The sequence below is a fragment of the Schistocerca piceifrons genome, chromosome 1 (genome assembly GCF_021461385.2).
Source record: "Schistocerca piceifrons isolate TAMUIC-IGC-003096 chromosome 1, iqSchPice1.1, whole genome shotgun sequence".
NCBI lineage: Eukaryota > Metazoa > Arthropoda > Insecta > Orthoptera > Acrididae > Schistocerca > Schistocerca piceifrons.
In genome coordinates, this window is record NC_060138.1 from 637,675,325 (window position 1) to 637,698,629 (window position 23,305).

At 43.0% G+C, this 23,305-nt stretch overlaps 1 protein-coding gene across 2 annotated transcripts in view; it reads left to right on the top strand.

Moving 5' to 3' along the window:
- Positions 1-22,971, top strand: part of LOC124787628 (polycomb group protein Pc) — an 82,884-nt gene extending 59,913 nt beyond the window's left edge. For both annotated transcript variants that reach the window (XM_047254392.1, XM_047254402.1), the window contains 2 exons: positions 6,632-6,802; positions 22,427-22,971. In XM_047254392.1, coding sequence (XP_047110348.1) covers positions 6,632-6,802; positions 22,427-22,711 — 456 coding nt within the window. In that variant the 3' untranslated portion in view covers positions 22,712-22,971. The remainder of the gene's footprint in view (positions 1-6,631; positions 6,803-22,426) is intronic.
- Positions 22,972-23,305: the final 334 nt, after the last annotated feature.

Below are 23,305 nucleotides of genomic sequence, written 5' to 3' on the forward strand. Positions count from 1 at the left end.
GTCACAAGTTTATCCTACCCCATCAGTGGCCGGGCCACCAAGCAGCCATCAGCTGTCGACCAGGATGAACAGCCACTGTCAAACCGTGGCCAAGAGCAGAGAGACAACCCTGTGTGGCATAACCTGCTGCTGAACATCACACACTTAATTTCAATGGCTGCTTCACTACTCGAGCCATGGCTCCCTCCTTCCACCATCAGATTTTCTGAACTGCGCAGATGGGAACTATCCTTACCACACATTCTCTGCTCCTGTATTTATCCCGGCCTCAAGCTGCGGTGACATACTGTCCCCACACCCTCTACCCAATAGTGTCTGCCGCCTCTGCCCTGTCACCTCCTCCCCATTCTCATCTCCCACCCTGTTTATTTGGAGCCCTATGCAGACATATCTGCTCATCTTTTCCCGCTCTGCTCCTGCTTTGCTCCTTTTTTCCCCCCACCTGCCTGTTCCACAACCTCCTGACACTGCGCCTGTTGGGAGTCTAGTCCCTGCACACTCCAGCAGACAGCGTTCATCTCTCTCCCCACCCATAAACTAATATCCCTTCCCTTTCCCCGCTCACTCCACATTACTGCTCACATCCCATGTGATTATTTCTTTCTGGCCCAAGATGCTTTAGTTGGCGGTCATTTGTGTATGAGGTGTGCTGGCTTGTGTGTGTCTTTTACTGATAAAGGTTGTGGCCAAAAGCTTGATGTAAATACTTTTTCCTACATTGTTGAAGTAAATATTAGTACTACCAAGGCTAAAAGATTTGACATATTACAAATTACTGTAGTAATGTAAAATTGAATATCTTCATTAAGCTACATACAATTTATTTTATTTAGTGATTCATACACTTATATTTGAAGAATTGTTCAACATTAGACAGTCGTGTAGTTTTCTTTGTACTTTAGTAAGGTAAAATTAACCATTAAACAATTTTTTTAGTTATTTGGTTTTTTACTTTTGTTGTCCTGTGCATAGCAGTTGAACTTAGGTTCGTTATTATTTGCAACCCGAGCAAAGTTTACATCACTGTGACATTGCTTCTTTACTAAAGTTCTTAGCAAGTAAGCTAGATCATACCTGCTTCATACCAGGTAACTTCCTCCTCTGTTGTTATCCATAGGAGGACATTGCTACAGTTCCACTTTAATTACCAGTTCGCATTTTGTAGCTTTGGGTTCAGCACCATATAATGTGTTTAATGCACACATTTTGTTAGACGTAAACATTTTCAACAAATTTAACAAATCAGTAATGACTTATTTTTGCATATGGACACAGTGGAATATAATGGTACAGATTGTATTCATAGAACCCGTCAAATGTGTATGTGTGTGTGTGTACAGTATTCATTGTGGACTGTTGGAGCAATCAAACCTGAAGGAAGTTGTGTTGAGAAAGAATGTCTATGATCTTTAACCTGAATAGTACTGCAGTGCTGTTAAATACCTGGATTTTACAAAAGTCTTCACTATTTTTCCATGCTTAATTTGTGCTAAATTGCTTCATCATTAACACACCCTGTTGTCACAGCAAACAGACGTGAAAACATGCTGTCTAATTCTAAAGACGTAATTTGACTCTGCATTTACATGAAATTGTACAAAAACAAAATTTCTGTTGCAGTATTTACAATTTTTTTACATGTATGAGTTACAAAATTGATATTTTAGAAGGAATGATAGATGATGTGATGAGTGAGACACAGGAAAAGAACAGTCTGTGGGATTCTTTAAATCTTCAAACATATTGACTCAGATTGGGTGCCAGATAACATACCAAATTGTATATAAACTAAGCAACTCACATACTGAAGATATCTGTAGCTTGAGAAATTACATCCTAAACCATATTGCTGGTATTACAGTCTCTCCTCAGATTTACCTTCTTCACTGGATGTTTTAAGCTGGAAAATTCCTTGATCTCATTAAATCTGCATTGTTGGCTCAATTTATGTGAAGGGGAGTATCGAGAAATGCAGTGTTTCCTCTGTCTGTCTTTTCGTTTCGCATGCTATTAGGTTATACTATTATATGTCTGAAAATTTAGAATTTAATTCACGGATACTGTATTTTATAAATTTATAGATGCCACATGTGTCTCCTGTGTTTTGTCTGTCAGTAACAAATATCTGAGTCAGTGGAAAATACTTCAATGTAACTATATCTACATTCAAACTCACAATCTTATTCATATCTGATTTGTCCTTGGCATCTTTCTCCATCTGGCAGATATACTTACATGAACAATTTAAATTGTGTGCATTCTCATTTCGTACCTTTCTCTTTTCCTACATTGTTAGCCATATTTTAGTAACTGTTTAGTGCTTTCATTCTGCTTCTCTGGAAGACCCTTAAACAGATTACTGATATCTACTCCCATTTTTTAAAATTTGTTTTAGTTTCAATATTTTAACACCTACTAACATTAAAAATAATGACTCATTCTAACACCAGTGGATTAACAGTATAGCAAATCAAATCAAAATTTTCTGAAAACATTATACCTCTACTTTCAGTGGTGAGCCAGATATATAAGCACCTAAATACTTAAGTACCACTACATGTTCAATCATAGTAAATTATATTTCACATTGCTTTATTAAGCACGCCTTGTTGTAGTTGGTATGTCGTTGCCTTCCTTTGACCATTGAATGACTTAACCAGTCAGTTTTAGGAAAACTCACAGTTTTAACATGGATTCTGCACCTTTTGTAATGCAGGATTTTTTTTATTGTCCACAGTTACTGCTGTGTCATTTAGCATTAACTTACAATTAAGAAAATCTTCAGTGAAGAGAATAAGAGATTTTCTGTTTAATTTATATTTGAAGACGTTGCAAGATGACAGCATACATGCTATTTTTTAATTTAATTTCTGTGTAACATTATGTACACATTAAGTAACTACAACAAAGGACAGCTGTTAGTGAACTGCATTTGGAAAGAGCCTCATTTCTCAGTAGGATTTCTGAAGTTGACTTACAGAAGTATTCATTACTGTCTAATGGGAAGTAGTTTATGATCTCATGTTGGTAAATACATCTCTGCATCTGCAGATATGTTTTGTAGTAACCTTTACATTATTGTATACAGTCCATAATCCCGTAAAACATGTTGAACTGAAAAAGTTATATGATTAATGTTTCCTTAATGTTTCATTTGTTAAGAAAAGCTCCCTGTTATCCTGGTTTTAATGAGGCTGAAGACTGGATGTACAACCAAAAAACCTACATGTATCAAAACACACACATTTTTGCTGGAAAATGCTGTTTACAAAACATGCCACATTCAATAACACTCTGTGCCATTTATGCGTTACTCATTGGCAACTGACAATTTGTCTACAAATTATACTTAAAACATACTGTGTGTTTCAAATCACTTAGTTTCAGTTCACTTCAAGAAAGTAACCATCCCATTTTATTTGGTTTATTTGTCATTCAGTTGTTCTCACTTACCAGAGACTCAAAACTTTGATACAATGAAAGTGGTTTTGTCCTGCATCTTCTAATAACAGATCAACATATTTCACTGTGCTTGAGAACGCGTTCTGCAATCGCTTCATTTTCATACACTATTTCTGTAGAACATACTTTGTCTCTTAACTGCTCAAATCTTGGTCCATAGACATCATCATTTAACCACTTGTGGATGTTTATGTCATCTACATTTTTGCAACCTGTAATTTGTTTCACAAAATTGGTCAGACGAGCAGCAGTGTCACATTTCTCACTGTTTCAAAACCATTTTCAGTGGAGTGTGTTGCAATTGTCTTCTGCAAGTGAGCTTTTGCTGTATTGTCAGTTTGTTCCCGTGCTTGCAAATGCTGCGGATCGCATTGAGCTCGATGAGGAATTTCTGAAAACAGGATGTATGAACCTTCTTGCACTTTCATGAGATTCAACTGATAACTTTGTTTCAAAGCTGCGACCACACCTTATTCCATTGGCTGTATAAACGGCATAACACTGGATGGAAGGTTGTTGTTGTTGTTGTGGTCTTCAGTCCTGAGACTGGTTTGATGCAGCTCTCCATGCTACTCTATCCTGGTCAAGCTGCTTCATCTCCCAGTAACTACTGCAACCTAAATCCTTCTGAATCTGCGTAGTGTATTCATCTCTTGGTCTCCCTCTACGATTTTTACCCTCCACGGTGCCCTCCAATACTAAATTGGTGATCCCTTGGTGCCTCAGAACATGTCTTGCCAACCGATCCCTTCTACTAGTCAAGTTGTGCCACAAATTTCTCTTCTCCCCAGTCCTATTCAATACCTCCTCATTAGTTATCTGATCTACCCATCTAATCTTCAGCATTCTTCTGTAGCACCACATTTCAAAAGCTTCTATTTTCTTCTTGTCCAAACTATTTATCATCCATGTTTCACTTCCATACATGGCTACACTCCATACAAATACTTTCACAAACAACTTCCTGACACTTAAATCTATACTCGATGTTAACAAATTTCTCTTCTTGAGAAACGCTTTCCTTGCCATTGCCAGTCTACATTTTATATCCTCTCTACTTCGACCATCATCAGTTATTTTGCTCCCCAAATAGCAAAACTCCTTTACTACTTTAAGTGTCTCATTTCCTAATCTAATTCCCTCAGCATCACCCGACTTTATTCGACTACATTCCATTATCCTCGTTTTACTTTTGTTGATGTTCATCTTATATCCTCCTTTCAAGACACTGTCCATTCCGTTCAACTGCTCTTCCAAGTCCTTTGCTGTCTCTGACAGAATTACAATGTCATCGGCGATGGAAGGTACCTCATGAAAATCATTCTGTCAACTGAAACAAGTACGTCTTCAGTATGATGACAAAGTGTGTTATCCAGTAAAGCAGCAGCTCTTTCAGGTAATATTTTCCCCTCCAAATACATACACACAGCAGGAATGAACAGAGAATCAGTCTCTGAAGATACTACTGGCTGTCCAAGTTCCTTGTTGACACCATGTAATGAAGTGGTAGGTTCATTATTCCTTTCACTGTGTGAGGTTTTTTTCTCTGTTGCCAATAATGTGTGGCTATTTGTATTTGACTACAAGAAAGACGTCCAGCCATCTTCCACCACTATGTTGCCAAATCCTTAAATTAACATGCCAACCATGTAAAGATATGGGCAAAGGTATGAAAAAAGGAGGAGGGGGAGGAGTGATTATTTCTGTTGCAAGCAAAAGAACAGTTTGCCTATCTTTAATAGAACATATATGGTAACATGCACCTCAGTCTTAAACGCTTAAGCTCATGCGGGCATGCCCCTTCCAATACAGACCAGTTTCAACAGAGTTGTAAATCTGTTTCAGGAGAAAATTGTTCTCTTTGACATAACTGAAGAATTCATTACAAAAAGCATCAATTGCATCTTTATAACACTTAAGTTTCTCACACGGAGCAGCAGTTTCTGGAATCCAGTAGTGATGTTTAAAACTACCCTAATGAAGTGTTAATGTGTAGTGCTGCTTATACTTTTGTGCAGACTTGAAGTTCTCAGGCATTCCAGTGTGGTTGTCAGCTTTGGTTGCAAAGTTTAACAGCTTTATTTTTATTTAAGTCACTACTTATTTGCCTGTCCCATACACCTGAGATAATTTTACTGTAAATTCATCCTTTTATAACATATCTAGAACTTCTAATTTCTTTTCAGTATTTAAAACAGGATATTTGCATTTTTCTGCCAACTTGCTAGCACACGTAAACTGTCCATAACTTGGCTTATGTTAACACTCATTGTCAGTGATTCATTTTAGAAGCTACAGTGTTATTGAGACTTATTGGTGGCTGGAGAAGTGCGATCGACAATGCATTCCTCCTGGTAATATTTGACACTATGCTTTCATTTCGCATCATCAAAGAGCAAGAATTCTGCAAGGGATTGATCCAGAAGAAAACCTAAATCATTTTCTTTTACTATTGGGTATAGCTTTTAGGAAAGGTCTAAGCAAATATAAAGACAAGAAATTGGACGCGTTACAAAAGTAAAGTCCTTGCATTTATTGAAGATAAAATGAGAAACAACTGAAAAATAATTCAGGGATGTCTGACAAAAGGATTGGGGCTCCCACCGTCTTCTGGCAGATGAGTCACTTGCATAATACTGTATTCTTTTCTTCTTTCAAGGAGTAGATGATTTGCATTTTCTGGTCTCAGAAGAAGTTTAATAGCATATTCTAAACAATAGAATTCATGCTAGTTGTACCATAATAGTTCAGGTTTTTTTATTGTATCAGTAGCTGCCAAAGTATGCAAGGATAATGGGCACATTAGATAATTTGCGCTGTGATAATCAGGGGTTTGCTGTATTTGAAATGTCATAGATTAGTTGAAGTAATTGTTAACAGGATTTTCCCTAGAATTATGACAATAGTTTTCATTATATATTGCAGTTATTATTGCAGCTAGCATGACATTCCTGCAAGTGTCTCTTTTGCGCTGGGAACAGATTTTAACTTTTGTATTATTAATGTTTACACTGATTAGTGTATTATTAAATGGGAATAAGAGTTAGATAGGAATAAGATTTGATACATTTCACACTTAACAGAAATATCTTGTGGTAGTGCACATTAGTACATAATAAAACATATAATTTTGAGTTGTTAGTTATTGTGTAATATTTTGACTTCACAGCCACAGCCTATTTCTGCCAGAAGGGCATCACAGGGCTCCCCATGTGCTGGTCAGGCCCCACCTGCCTCTGGTTCACCGCCTCCTCCAACACTGATTACTCCACCAAGTCCCAAGGTGGGAGTCACCACCCTCATTGCACCAGAGCTCTCACCAGCTCAGGTGAACAATGTGGTAAGTAGGAAACTTTCACAGGCCTTAACATTACTTAATTTATCAGCATATAAACTTACTGTTTCTACAAGCAGTCCATCAGTTTGCATTATAGTGTACAGTGGAATATCATTAGCAGGAAAAATACTATTGAAAAATAGCTGATTTGCTGAGAGGGGGGGGGAAGGTCATGTGGTGGTACCATATTGTGGGATTTGAGGCAATATCAATATGCAGTCTCTTCATGCCACACTATCTCAATAAATTGTAATTCAAAATATACCTTTTTGAGAACATGTTCAAGGTGTCACTCTCAGAAGCTCTCAAAATTATTTGTTAGTATACAAGAAGCAAAAATATGTTACATACAGTGACATCGGCCAAATCTAGTATGTCGATCATATACACTTCTGCTGTCAGCCAGCTGGAGTGTAGGAAAGTCGCATGATGTGGAGTGTAGCCTCTAGCATCCAAAACTTTAACCTTGCATATGATGTATATTTTTACTTATGAAGCGGGGCTGAGTTACACTAATGTTACAAAATATGTACAGTTAAGGTATGGTAAGTTATGAATCAACTTCCAAAGTTGATAAAACTAGTCTAAAAAGAACCCTGCCTAACTGCATCAGAAACGCTACTAATGAGTATCATAAAAGGTCACATTCTTTGAGCGGCTAGCACTCGTTCCTTACTCAGGGAAGGCGATAAACAATGTAGATTTTTCCTAGCACCAGCCAATCAAAGCATATGATCATTTTAAGGTACACGGTGTATGCTGGTTAGTGCCTGAGGAGTTGCATCTTTTTGTTGAGAAGAGTTTCCTTTGTGATTAAATCTCTCTACCGTGGTCATCATAACCCCTTTTCCTTGATTACCTGTGTCTTATCAAGCATCTCCCCGTGGGAGGCATAGCAAAGTGTTTTCTTCTTGCCCAGTTATTTGCTGCTATTGTTCAGCTGCAATTCCTTTGATTTATGGCATGATGTCTTCTGTAAGTTTCTGCTGAAAACCACTGTCCTTCAAGCAGTTTAAGATTGTTCTTTCTTGCACGAAATCCCAGGCACTTCTTACAAAATGCGTAGTATCTAAATCATTATCTTTCTCAATATAGTGTGAAGACAGGCTGACCTCTTCTGTACAAGAATCTTACTGTAGTTTCGTTTCAGGCTGAAGGTGGCTTGTACAATTGGGAAGAAAAAAACATATACACAGATATGATGTATCTTAGGAATGAACTGCACAGTGGTCCATAAAAAGGATTAATTTCCTATTTCTAAGGCTCAGGCACATCAGACCTGTTATGCATATCTTCACGGAGATGTCTGCACATTTTTAAAGCATTGTGGACCCGTCACCTCATTACAATGCAGTAAGACAGTTAGCTTCTCTTGACTTAAATTTTGTGTTGTGGCATCTCTCTCCTCTGAACCTGAGAGTTTTGTGAAGCAGAAGGTGGAAAAATAAAGCGGCTTCAAGCCGCTCTTTGAAAACAATTATACACTAAATGCCAGTTTTTCCAAGCATTGTATGCTTTGAAATCTTTTGAGTCCCACCTCTTGTTACAAGTATTCTGCCTTAAAATGAACAACAACAACAACATCACTTGAAATATTCAAACTACAAGTTCATTTGTCAAGCTTAGTTGCACATTAGCAGGTTTTGGAAACTGACCATTGTTTACTAGTTTTTGTTTCTCGTTTCCTACTTCTGAAAGTGCAGCTTCAATTATTTTTTTTTATTTAATGCTGATGGAGGAGTGTTCAGTTTTCGTCCAACATCAGCACACTTCATGTGCGAATTTTTGTCTCACTTCCTGCATAATGTTCTGCTTTTCTTCATTTGTTACCTGTCATTGGTACTAGGTTCAACACACACACAAAAGGACTGAAAGTCAGTCAAATGCTAAACATTAACACCAGCAAATTAGTTACATGCTAATAAATGTTATGTTTATTGCTTGACCACTGCTCCTGCTTCTGATTGTTACTTGTCAGTGGAAGTGAGAAGTCATTGTTAACCCTATCAGAACTACTTCTGTCATAGCAAAAGTCTGTATGATGCCAAAGTTACTGTCAGTGACCAGCACTGTGTGCTATTCATTTCCTGACCATGTGGATGTAAACATCCTACTCGCATTATTCCCAAACTCTTGTTGGCAAAAGTTGCAGTCACCTAGCAGTACTGATACCACAAAATTTGAACATGCTAATTGGGGAGGTGGGGAGGCAGGTGGATTGTATAATAAAGTCATTTAACATGGGTTTAATGCAGCTGAGGGTGGGACTTCAAAAATGGATGTACTACATACTGAGATTACACTGTACTACTCATTTTAATGTTCCAACTGTAAATACTTTGGTCAGTATATTTGAGTTGTAATTATTGTAATACTGGTTTAGCAGAGAAATGATTCATTCCTCAGTTTACAAGAATTTTGTGGGAGAGTCCAATAAGTTGTGAAGGCAACTGAATAAGAGCATTGACATCGTGAGTTGAAGTACCGTAGTGTACTAAAGGAAGCAGTGAAATGATAGGTTGCAGAGGCAAAGAGTGAAGAAGAACCTGTGAGGGGAGGATGCTGCATAAGAGAATGGTTGTGATAAGTAGTTACAAGAAGCTTTCTGTAGAAAGGTGTAGCATTTGAGATACAGATCTTTTTATTTGTAGTTATCTGCCTTACTATGATGCTTCTGAAATATAATACAAAAATTAAAAGAATTTTATGATTGATGTTTCAGCGAGTTGAGTGACAGGAGACAGCCACCATCCAGCTGTATTTCTCTCTTGAGTGCCTCATGTTCACTGTGTTGTACCCCCTGCGGGTTCGGGGGTAAGAATAGGCCCGCGGTATTCCTGCCTGTCGTAAGAGGCGACTAAAAGGAGTCTCACACGTTTCGGCCTTATGTGATGGTCCCCTGTCGGGTTTGACCTCCATACGTCAAAATTTTTCCGAAGAGCGAGCCGATTGGGGAAGGGCGCCTTACTTGGTGCATTGTGAACTTTCGCAATCTTATTCGTCGTTGCATTGCAGTCCTGCCTGCTCTCCATCGCTTGGGCATGGATACGCTCCTGCGTGCACTTTCTGCCAAGCCCTGTGCTGGGCCATTTTCTGCACTGACGACGACCATGGACCACATGTCGCCTAACATCCAGCACGGTAGCCAGTCCGTTGTGGTGGGGCCGCCATGTACCCTCTCGGTTGTAGCCCCCTGACAACACAGGGATCGCTCTACTGATGCCTGCGCCGTTAACTCCCCACGTATGCCAAGGAGTAGATGCCCATCTCCCTGGGGCATCAGGACTCCCGGCAATGGCCATCCTGCCAGGTGGCCTTTGGTGTGGTTGGGTGGCGCCCGTGGGGAGGGCCCTTGGTCGGAGTAGGTGGCATCAGGGCGGATGACCTGCAATGAAGCGTGGTACATCATCTCTCGCTGGCGGCCAGCCGTCAGCAGTCTCTAAGTGTTCCAAAGCTCACTTTAAGGCTAATGTGTATGACCCCAAATCGTTCCCCTCCCTGGCCACACCATGGGAGGAACGAAAGGCTTTGAATCAGAGCGAAAGATATTCGCCCCGGTATCTCGTCTGTACCAGAGCTGACGGGAATTGTTTGTGTCTGTGAAGCCTCAGTTCTTTGTCGAACATTTAGAGGACAAGTTCGGGGAGGTGGAGGGCTTGTCCAAGATGCGGTCCGGATCGGTGTTGATAAAAACGGCATCCTCCGCCCAGTCGCGGGCCTTGCTCACTTGTACTAAGCTGGGGGATGTCTCCGTCACTATCACGCCCCATAAAAGTCTGAATATGGTCCAGGGCATTATCTTCCACAGGGATCTCCTTTTACAGTCCGATGACGAGCTGCGCGCCAACTTGGAGCGCCGAGGTGTCCATTTCGTCCGGAGCGTCCACCGGGGTCCGAGGGATCGTCAAGTTGCCACCGGTGCCTTCATCTTGGCCTTCGAGGGTGACACGTTACCTGAGAAGGTCAAGGTGATGGTGTACCGTTGTGATGTCAAGCCATATATCCCTCCCCCGATGCGGTGCTTCAAGTGTTGGAAGTTCGGCCATATGTCTTCACGCTGTGCTTCCGACCTCGTCTGTCGCGATTGCGGTCGACCATCCCATCCTGATCATCCCTGTGCCCCGCCTCCAGTCTGTGTGAACTGTGGTGCGCACCATCCGCCTTGCTCGCCAGACTGTCCGATTCTGTAGAAGGAGCGGAAGATCATGGAAATCAAGACTCTCGACCGCCTGACGTACACTGAGGCGAAGCGGAAATATGATCGGCTTCATCCAGTGCGCATGACTGCTTCTTATGCCGCAACTGTCACTCCTGCTACAGTTCCATCTGCTCCAGTCAGCTCTCAGAGTCGAAGTCCCACACCTGCCCCCTTGATGGTGGGGGGCACTAAAAGTTCCCCCTTCCCAGCCGGAGAAGCGTAAGACTTCTTCGGCTACTCTCGTAAGGAAGGGGTCCCTTGGGGACCTCCCTTCCCAAGTTCCGACCGGTACCAAAGCCGACAGCTGCAAGTGGCTTAAACAACCGCCGGTCCCTGGTCGTCGGGACACACGGTCGTCGTCTGTCCCTGAGACTGTCCCAGTGACGCCCTCCCAGCCTGAACCACCAAAGGCACAGCGCGAGAAGCAGAAGAAGAAGAAGAAGAAGAAGAAACTCCCCAAGGCTACCGCCATTGCGGTGGCACCCATTCCACCGCTTCCTACAAGCTCTGCGTCTGAGGATGAGGTGGAGATCCTAGCGTCCGCTGAGGACATGGATCTCGCCAGTCCCTCGGACGCAATAGATCGCTGTTGTACAGGTGGTGATTCAGTAGCAGCAGGGGCCCCGGAGGCGTAATCTGCCTCCCCAGTCCCTTCACGCCTTTCCCATCCATGGCCAATACCATCCTCCAGTGGAACTGCAGCGGTTTCTTCCACCATCTAGCTGAGCTCCGCCAACTTATCAGCCTTCATCCTTTCCTTTGCATTGCTCTGCAGGAAACTTGGTTTCCAGCAACGCGTACCCCCGCCCTCCGTGGCTATCGGGGTTATTTTAAGAACCGGGCAGCTTATGGAAGGGTGTCCGGTGGCGTCTGCGTATATGTCCTTAACTCTCTTCACAGCGAGTTTGTACCTCTACAAACAGCTTCAGAGGCTGTCACTGTTCGGGTGTGGACGCCACAGGCTATTACCGTCTGCAGTATTTACCTTCCACCGGATGGTGCTGTCGCGCAGCATGTCTTGGCTGCTCCGATAGCCCAACTGCCGCCACCTTTCTTGTTGCTGGGCGATTTCAATGCCCACAACCCTCTATGGGGTGGGACTGTCTCCGATGACCGCGGTCGTGCCGTGGAGCATTTGTTGGCTCAGCTCGACCTTAGCCTCTTGAACACCGGTGCTCCCACGCATTTCAGTGTAGCCCATGGCTCGCTCTCTGCCATCGATCTCTCTCTTTGCAGCCCCGGACTTGTCCCATCCCTCCACTGGAGAGTGCATCCTGACCTGTGTGGTAGTGACCATTTTCCCATATATTTGTCACTGCCCCAGTGTCATTCTTCTGGGCGCCTGCCCCGCTGGGCTCTCCACAGGGCTGACTGGCCGGGTTTTACTTGCGCGGCAACCGTTGAGTCTCCCCCACAGGGTGACATTGACGAGGTGGTCCGTGTGTTAACCACGTCAATCATTTCGGCCGCCGAGGGTGCCATCCCCCGCCCTTCTGGACTCCCTCGGAGGAAGGCTGTACCCTGGTGGTCGCCGGAGATTGCTGAGGCTATTCGCGACCGTAGGCGGGCCCTACAGCGTCATAGGCGGCACCCGTCTCTCGAGACCCTCATCGCCTTTAAGAGGCTCCGTGCTTTCGCCCGCCGTCTTATTACACGGCGTAAGCAGGAGTGCTGGGAGCGGTATGTCTCCTCCTTGGGCTCCCGTGTCTCCCCCTCGCTTGTGTGGTCCCGGATACGGCGGATTTATGGACACCAGACCCCTACGGGTGTCCCTGGGATCTCTTTGGACGGCGCTGTCTGCACGGACGCTGCCGCCATTGCTGAACACCTTGCTGCGCACTTCGCTAAGAGCTCTGCGACTGCAACTTATCCCCCCGCCTTTCGCTCTCTCAAGGAGCGTGCCGAGCAGACGCCGTTATCGTTCCGCACACGTCGTTCTGAAAAATACAATGCTCCTTTCAGCGAGAGGGAATTCCTCGCTGCCCTCGCCGATTGCCCTGATACAGCACCAGGACCGGACTGCATCCACGCACAGATGCTGAAGCATCTCTCCAGGGACTGCCAGAGACACATCCTCACCATCTTTAACCGCATCTGGAGCGAGGGCGTGTTCCCGTCGCAATGGCGAGAGGGTCTTATTGTCCCCATCTTGAAGCCCGGTGCAGACCCACTGGCGGTGGACAGCTATCGTCCCATTACCCTCACCAATGTTTTGAGCAAATTGCTCGAACGTATGGTGGGGCGGCATTTGTGTTGGGTCCTTGAGTCGCGCGGTCTCCTCGCTCCATCCCAGGGTGGCTTCCGCCGGGGCCGGTCTGCAGCGGACAATTTGGTGCGGCTGGAATCAGCTGTCCGTACGGCCTTTGCCCGACGTCAGCATCTCGTTGCTGTATTTTTCGATCTGCGGAAGGCGTATGACACCACATGGAGGCATCACATCCTCGCCACGTTGCATGAGTGGGGTTTCGTGGTCGGCTCCCGGCTTTTCTTCAAAGCTTTTTCTTGCGCCGCTCTCCGGGTGCAAGTCGGTGTCACCTCTAGTTCATCTTATATACAGGAAAATGGGGTCCCACAGGGCTCGGTGTTGAGCGTCTCCTTCTTTCTAGTGGCCATTAATGGTCTGGCTGCAGCAGTGGGGTCGTCGGTGTCTCCTTCTTTGTATGCTGACGACTTCTGCATCTCCTTTAGCTCCACGACTACGGGAGTCGCCGAACGCAGGCTGCAAGTCGCCGTTCGCAAGGCAGCATCATGGGCTCTGACTCATGGTTTTCAGTTCTCTGCTGCCAAGACTCGAGTTATGCACTTCTGCAGGCGTCGGACGGTCCACCCTCATCCTGAACTTTACCTCGACGGCCACCTGCTTGAAGTGGTGGACACTTGCCGCTTCTTGGGACTCGTGTTTGATGCCCGGCTCACATGGGTTCCTCATGTTACTCAGCTGAAGCAAAAATGCTGGCGGCACCTCAACGCCCTCCGCTGCCTTAGCCACACGTCTTGGGGTGCAGATCGCTGCACACTGCTGCGATTGTACAGAGTCCTTGTGCAGTCCCGGCTTGATTATGGGAGCCTAGCCTATGGGTCTGCATCACCCTCAGTGTTGAAGTTGCTAGACCCCATACACCACTGTGGGGTTCGGCTTGCAACTGGCGCTTTTCGTACCAGCCCCGTGGATAGTCTACTGGTGGAGGCCGGGGTTCCCCCACTGCGGATTCGCCGCCATCGACTGCTCGCCGACTATGCTGTCCACGTGCATTGCTCGCCAGGCCATCCCAATCGTCACCTGCTTTTCCCTGCCATGGTCCTCCATCTGCCAGAACGGCGACCTAGGTCTGGGCTTTCCGTAGCTGTCCGCGTCCAGTCCCTGCTGTCGGAACTGGGATCATTCCCTCTTCTGCCTCCCTTCCGGGTCCGTGCACCTACGCCTCCCTGGTGTTTGTCCAGGCCGTCCGTCCGTCTGGATTTGGCACAGGGACCCAAGGACTCGGTTCCGCCTGTGGCCCTCCGTCGCCGTTTTCTTGCGCTCCTCGCCTCATTTTCGGACTGTGAGACTGTCTACACTGAATGGTTCCCTGGTTGATGGTCGCACTGCCTACACTTTTGCTCACGCTGCCCATGTTGACCAGCGCTCCTTGCCGGCTGGCTGCAGTATTTTTACTGCAGAGCTGGTGGCCATATTGCGCGCTCTTGAGCATATGCGTTTCTGCTCAGGTAGGTCCATCGTCATCTGCAGTGACTCCCTGAGCAGCCTTCAGGCCATCGACCGCTGCTATCCCTCTTCTCCTCTGGTGTCCTCTATTCAGGAGTCTGTTTCCGCCATTGCCCGTTCTGGTCGTTCGGTGGTCTTGGTTTGGACGCCAGGTCATGTTGGCATCCCGGGGAACAAACGTGTTGACAGGCTGGCCAAAGGGGCGATCGACGCCCCAGTTTTGGAGATCGGCCTCACAGCTCGCGATCAGCAGCTGGTGTTGCGCCGTAAGGTGCTTGGGATGTGGTCTGCTGCGTGGCGAGGCATGACAGCGCCTAATAAACTGCGGGCTGTCAAGGAGACGACCGATGTGTGGTGCTCCTCCCTGCGGTCTTCTCGCAGGGACTCTGTTATCCTGTGTCGGCTCCGCATCGGCCATACATACCTGACGCACGGCCGTCTTTTGCGTCAGGAGGATCCCCCCCCCCCCCCCCTGTGTCGGTGTGGGTCCCGGCTGACGGTCGCCCACATCTTGTTAGAGTGTCCCCGACTGCGCCCCCTCCGGCAGTCTTTTAATCTTCCAGGCACTTTGCCTCCATGGCTGACGACGTTTTAAATTTTATGCGTGGTAGTCCTTTTTATGGTTCCATTTGGAGTGGTCCTGCACCTTTCCCTTTGTGTGCCTCTTGTCCTCGAGTCTCTCATATTTGGTTGCAGATTTTAGCGTGTTGTCGGTTGGTTGACTCTTTCCCTTTTTTGTTGTCGTGGTCAGTCAACCAGTCTCCGGTCATCTTCTTTTGTTCTGTTTCTTTTTGTCTGGTGTCTTCGTGTCTGTAGTGTTCGTTACCGCATTTGTGTTCTTTTAGGGCCTGGGGGGGGAGTCTCCTTCCCCTTGGGGTTTTACCTGCTTCGTGCATTTATGTCTCGCCTGTGTTTGGACTGGGGGACTGATGACCTTAGCTGTTTAGTCCCCCTTAAACATCCCAACCACCACCACCACCACCACCACCACCACCACCACTACTACTGTGTTGCCTTGTTTTTAGGTGGGAGCAGTGTTTTCATGCATGCATGCATGCATGGCTGGCTGGCTGGCTGGCTGCACACTGACACCACTCCTCAACACTGTCATCTGTCAGTCATGAAGTAATTCTGATTTAGCTATAGTACTGTCAGGCCCATAGAATCTGGTGACATTATAAATTTTGCTCGGCACATTCTTGCCCTTTTGCAATAAAATGTAACACCGAGTAGTGGTGGCTGTGGGTCGACTTTAGGATGCATAGTGATGTATATAATATACTTGCAATTTTTTATGGTAGTCATGCTCCAATATATTTTAATGAAATGTCAAAACAGGTTACAGTTGCTTTCGTACTGAAATTTAGTGAGGTTTAATTTCAATAACAAGTCATCACTAAACAAAATGTTACAGATTCTTTATAACTTCTTGGACACACATGTAAAATGCAAATGGTTCCGTTCTTTTAAAGTATCTAGAACACAAACCAGTAAAGACTGATTATGAAGATGAACTTGTTAATGCCCATTGATCACTGTCTTCTCATACAATTTTTATCAAATTTGCTGACAATCATAGACATTTCAGAGCCAATCAGGACCTTGAGAATTCATACTAGTAATCAAAACATTGAAATAAGTCATGCCTACAATGTTGAAACAAAATGCAGTTTTTATGGAAGGAAGAGGAAAAAAAAATCCTTTAAAAGATCATCATGTGAGCGACAACAGCAAACTTGCTGTTCTTAACAAATCTTATACTGCATGGGTGCAATATGGACATAACTGAATGCACAAATTTCATAGATGTGCCACAGTAATACACTAAGTCACACATTCATTTCTATGCAGTGGCTGGTTTTGAAGTCATCAGACTTCTGTTAAAATACAGCTATTACCAGAGTGAGTGTTTCACTGTGCACTGTTTTGAAACTTCATGGTACATTAGAACAGTGTGCAGGGCACTTTCACAACTGTAATAAGTAAGTCTGGGTGGTGGTTGGTAGGTCAGAGCATTGCCTCTGCAGGCAAGGTTCTGGGTCTGGCTTCATGTTCCAGTCCAGCACGAAGTTCTCATGTTTCACTCTCCAACACAAATTTTTCTTATTTTATAGTGCCTTAAAGAAAGGATATCATTTCCGTAACCATAAATGCTAGTTGACAGGGCGGTGATTCTTTTGGAAAACCTGTAATTCTCAGGGCATACATTTTATAAGGAAAAACTAGGGAATTTCATAAAATCTCAAGAAATTCTATGTTTTTAACGTAGCATTGAAATTTAGTTTTATTGAGTGTTAAATCACAAACTTTAAAATACTTTATATTTAAAAGTGTGTTAATTTATATGGAATAATATTCATATAATTATCGATGTTTAGAAACTGTGGTTGCTGTTTCACTATATGATCAAAAGTATCTGGACACCCGGTTGAAAATGACTTACAATTTCGTGGCGCCATTCATCGATAATGCTGGAATTCAGTATGGAATTGGCCCACCCTTAGCCTTGATGACAGCTTTCACTTGCAGGTTTCTTTGGGAATGGCAGCCCATTCTTCATGGAGTGCTGCACTGAAGAGAGGTATCGTTGTCAGTCAAGCATTCCAAAACATCACAAATGCGTTCTATAGGAACCGCACAATAACCCTGAAAGAGTGGTTCAAAGCTTTTTATTGGGTAATATGGCTATATAACAGCAGAATAGTTCTCGTATTGTACGACATTTGCCTTTTTCTCAACAAGTACACCTTGCTGTGGGAAAAGTCTGGCTTCCAACTGCAGCTTATTTGACAGAAATATCATCCGTTGAAATTTATTACTTCATGGACCAAACACAAACCTGTGTAATGTGCAAGACTATATGAATTTTTGATTGAAAGCCTTACAGTTTGGGAAATCTGCCAAATTTCAATAAAATTAAAGAACATTTGAAGATATTTGGGAAAATTTCAAACACTTATTTCCCTGCTGTATCTAGTAATTACAACGTGATTCGCAATCAGTTGGGAAAGACAATAATAATGGAATGCACAAAGTGTGAACTGAAACGAGAAGCTACTAGAAACTTCCAGTGACTAAGTTATGGAAAATACACCTTTGTCACCGATAAGCTAACTTCACAGTGAAAGTTATTTGAAACTGTCCATCTTTACTTTCTGTGGCTTCTAATTTCAAAATTATGTCACATGCAAAGCAGGCAGATCGTCCTCAATGAATTCTGAGGAAGGGTTGAGCCAGTCAGTCCTGTAATGGAAACTTGTAAATTAACAGAAAAGGGTAAAGTACTTTAATATTGCGTGCTAGATCTACCCATTGTGCAAAAGCGTCAGCAGCCCTTTTGATGTGGTACAGGTGAATACAAAGCATTTGGGCTATAAGTACTTTTTTGTGTCACATCCTATTCCTAGCATATCAAACCTTCACAAATCTTAAAGAAGTGCAAACAATTCAGAAAGGAATTCCACAGGGTGAGGTCAGTCAATCCCTCCTTACCAGTTCTGCGTGGTGTTTCCTGATTGCACTAAGCCTGTTGATTCCCAGCTCAGCCACAGGCCTCATGGTGCATCGTGTCTCACGCACTCTGTCACCAGTACAGTTGAGCTTGACTACCAATCGTGTGGGCAACAGGACAGAGCGGTCAGACTCAGGCAGGAAAATGTGGTGTGATGCACGGCTTTCATCCACAGAGTATCAAAACATCCCGAATTGTTGAAAAAATATGAGTTGAGGTAGCCCCCATAGCCAAAATTGCAAATGCATGCATGTGTGGCAGTGCTCTCAACTCGGGTAAACTGGGTCAAATCCTGATGGTGGAAGAAATTTCCACTGCCATTATTTGATCAGCAAGGAGAGCAGTGGTGGTGGTGTAAAGCACCTGATCACCAGTATTTACACCAGTGACCTGCATTAAATTCCAAACCACTCTGAAGTGAGGACATGAGCCACTGGGGCAGCATTAAGCTTGGCGGCCCTCTTCTAATCACCGTTGTCGTCATACAGCACAGTTATGACACTACTGTGTACCCACATCTGTTACACTCACCTACACTCCAAAGGTACATACATAACACATGTCTCATATATCTGCAAGGAAAGGTGCCAATGTGCACAATGGACGAACACCCTTTCTGTAGGCGGCTGAATCCACCCCGTGGGATGTCCCAGCCAATAGTGCTACATGACATTTGTATTTACATTTTTATTTTGATGTGAAGTCTGTAGAAATGCATAATTTGGTGGTTGATATTTTCAGCATATACTAATGGACTTGAGTGAATATCACATGTTCATCTTGTTGGGAAGATATGAAATTCTCACAAAAAATAGTTTCTGTGGAAACATTTGGGAAGTATGAGAGACTCTAGGGAAGTTGAACTGTTCACTGGCAGAAAGAAATCACACTGCTTCAGAATGAATGTGGAATTGTGTAAGGGAAGGTGAAGAAGTAGATTGAGTTGTTGCCGAGCTTGTTGCTTGATTCCAACTACCTCCAGCATGCTCGCCTGCCTCAGAATCTTTGTTGTTATCTGTTTGTCTAGTAAGAGTTTTCTCACTACAGATGAAACTTATAATAAAACATTTTTAATTTACCCAAGTAACTGTGTTACAAAGTGTTATGATTGAACATTATTTCCTGAAAACAACCAAATTTATCAGTTTCTTATATGTCTAAATCCAAATCACAATAGTGTCCTATGATGTGAGGACATGAAATTGTTGCTTATGAACCATCCATTGGTTCTGGAGTAACTTGGTAGTATTAGGATGGAGGGAGCTTGTAAAATTCTAAACAATCATCTTGTGCCATTACTATTAATTCCCTCATTTGTCAAGAATGGTTCTGTTTTATAACAAGTAATTGGGCAAAACAGCAAGAGACTGTAAATAGATACAATTATTCACCCTAATAAAATTCCATGCTGTGTAACAGAAGTTTGCAGTGAAAACCAATTGTTGGTGTGAGGAAGTGGGCTGAAATAAGAATTATCATTATGTTAGTTAAAAGGAATTAAATAAGAATGTTGAAGCAAGAATAACAAGACTACTGTGGTACTTGAAAGGATGGGAACGACAAATTTATCTCCTGTGGGGTAGTACAGCAATGAAATTGATTTTACAACTGTAGACTTATTTGATCTGAACATTCGAGGAAAGTTTGTTGCAAATTTTATATTTAGTTCATTACACATTGCATTAGATTGTTTAGCTGTGTGTGTGTGTGTGTGTGTGTGTGTGTGTGTGTGTGTGTGTGTGTGTTTTGAACATTACCTTTTTACACCACAAGCTACTCAGTATTGTATGGTGAAGACTACCTGGTGCACCAGAATAACGTTTCACCTATTTTGTTCCTTTGTGATTGGTATGTGAGAAGAAAGTTGCCAGTACCTTTGTTTATGCCCAAATGTGTCTAATTTTATGCCCGTACTCATGAAAACAATGTAATAAGATTCTCGACTTTCAATAAAACATGGATGCTAGTAGATTTCTCATGCTGTATACCACAGAAGTTTTAGCAACTGAGCAATGCTCTTGCACAGCTGTCCCTCAAATTTTGACTCTGGATTAACAGAAAACAAATTGATAAGGGTGCCAGGCAAATATTCAAGTATTGGTGAAAGACGGGTGTTTTAAATAATCTCAATTGGTGAAAAACACATACTAAGATATCTGCCATCCTCTAACTAGATTTTGTGAGTGTTTAGATTGCTCCAGATAAATAACTGTTTTTAGGGTTTTCTTTAATATCTGCCATCGTAGCATGTTGTTGTTGTTGTTGTTGTTGTTGTTGTTGTTGTTGTTTTCAGTCCTGAGACTGGTTTGATGCAGCTCTCCATGCTACTCTATCCTGTGCAAGCTTCTTCATCTCCCAGTACCTACTGCAGCCTACATCTTTCTGAATCTGCTTAGTGTATTCATCTCTTGGTCTCCCTCTACGACTTTTACCCTCCACGCTGCCCTCCAATACTAAATTGGTGATCCCTTGATGCTTCAGAACATGTCCTACCAACCGATCCCTTCTTCTAGTCAAGTTGTGCCACAAACTTCTCTTCTCCCCAATCCTATTCAATACCTCCTCATTAGTTATATGATCTACCCATCTAATCTTCAGCATTCTTATGTAGCACCACATTTCGAAAGCTTCTATTCGCTTCTTGTCCAAACTAGTTATCGTCCATGTTTCACTTCCATACATGGCTACACTCCATACAAATACTTTCAGAAATGACTTCCTGACATTTAAATCTATACTCGATGTTAACAAATTTCTCTTCTTCAGAAACGCTTTCCTTGCCATTCCCAGTCTACATTTTATATCCTCTCTACTTCGACTATCATCAGTTATTTTGCTTCCCAAATAGCAAAACTCCTTTAGTACTTTAAGTGTCTCATTTCCTAATCTAATTCCCTCAGCATCACCCGACTTAGTTCGACTACATTCCATTATCCTCGTTTTGCTTTTGTTGATGTTCATCTTATACCCTCCTTTACAGACACTGTCCATTCTGTTCAACTGCTCTTCCAAGTCCTTTTCCGTCTCTTGACAGAATTACAATGTCATCGGTGAACCTCAAAGTTGTTATTTCTTCTCCATGGATTTTAATTCCTACTTTGAATTTTTCTTTTGTTTCCTTTACTGCTTGCTCAATATACAGATTGAATAACATCGGGGAGAGGCTACAACCCTGTCTCACTCCCTTCCCAATCACTGCTTCCCTTTCATGCCCCTCGACTCTTACAACTGCCATCTGGTTTCTGTACAAATTGTAAATAGCCTTTTGCTCCCTGTATTTTACCCCTGCCACCTTCAGAATTTGAAAGAGAGTATTCCAATCAACATTGTGAAAAGCTTTCTCTAAGTCCACAAACGATAGAAACGTAGCTTTGCCTTTTCTTAATCTAGCTTCTAAAATAAGTCGTAGGGTCAGTATTGCCTCACGTGTTCCCATATTTCTACGGAATCCGAACTGATCTTCCCCGAGGTCAGCTTCTACCAGTTTTTCCATTCGTCTGTAAAGAATCCGCGTTAGTATTTTGCAGCCGTGACTTATTAAACTGATAGTTCGGTAATTTTCACATCTGTCAACACCTGCTTTCATTGGGATTGGAATTATTATATTCTTCTTGAAGTCTGAGGGTATTTCGCCTGTCTCATACATCTTGCTCACCAGACAGAGTTTTGTCAGGACTGGCTCTCCCAAGGCTGTCAGTAGTTCTAATGGAATGTTGTCTACTCCCGGGGCCTTGTTTCGACTCGGGTCTTTCAGTGCTCTGTTAAACTCTTCACGCAGTATCATATCTCCCATTTCATCTACATCCTCTTCCATTTCTATAACATTGCCCTCAAGTACATCACCCTTGTATAGACCCTCTATATACTCCTTCCACCTTTCTGCTTTCCCCTCTTTGCTTAAAACTGGGTTTCCATCTGAGCTTTTGATATTCATACAAATGGTTCTCTTTTCTCCAAAGGTCTCTTTAATTTTCCTGTAGGCAATATCTATCTTATCCCTAGTGAGATAAGCCTCTACATCCTTATGGTAGAATATGAGTTTACAATTCCTTTAATACATTGTTATTGTTTTTAGTAAGACTTGGTGAGGATACATGGTGTGCCAAGTACTGTTGGAATTCGCATGCTGAGATCTGATAATTTTTCGGTGAGAGTTCTAACAGTAGTATCATTTTTAGAAAATTACTAACGAAATTTTTATCCTTTTTTCAGAAAAATGCAGACTCCCAGACAGACACAGGCAGCAGCCATGTCTCACCTATCACAGAAATATCAACAGAGGGCCCTGGGAATACAGTAGAAGAGCAAAGCGTAAAGGCATCTCGTGCACCTGTTATTCCAAGTGCTCGCTATTGGCAAACAGTGAATCCAGTGGCGGATCAGGTATTCATCACTGATGTCACAGTCAATCTGAAGACTGTTACAATCCGGGAGTGTAAAACAGAAAAGGGTTTCTTTCGTAAGCGTGATGAGTCAAATTCTAGTGATGTAACGTGACTTGACATGGTGTACTTTAAATTTGATGCCTACTGGCTCTTGAAATGTTGGTTGATGTAGGGAGAACAGTGAAGAAGTTTGTGGCATGATGACATTCAACACTAACCAATAATGTCACTGTATCTTTGAGATATGCAAGTACATATAAATTGAAGTGTCACCTTACATTTATAGTCACATGGAATACGAAAACATATTTTTGCTAGGAAATTGTATGTTTATTGAGATTATATCAATAAAACTGGCATTGAGATCCACAATTAAGTGTAATTATTTTGTAACAACCCTTATGTCTAGTAGTGTTGTTATTGTCAACTGCTATGAATTTAACTTTTGTTATTATCAGCCATTCATTTGACATCCACTGTTGAACAAAGTTGTTCTTTAGACTATAACATGCATTATGGTCTTCCTTGTCACTTCTCCACATCTTCGGATGTTCATCTATTTACCTTCATTAAGTTGTCACTTTGGTCTTTTGTTTTGCTTGTTGCAATGCCTGTGATATAGGATTTTCTCTGATGGGCTGGAGTAAATAGCAGTAGGTGAATGCAGGAGTCACATTTTGTAGCAGGAACCTTGGGGGATGCATAG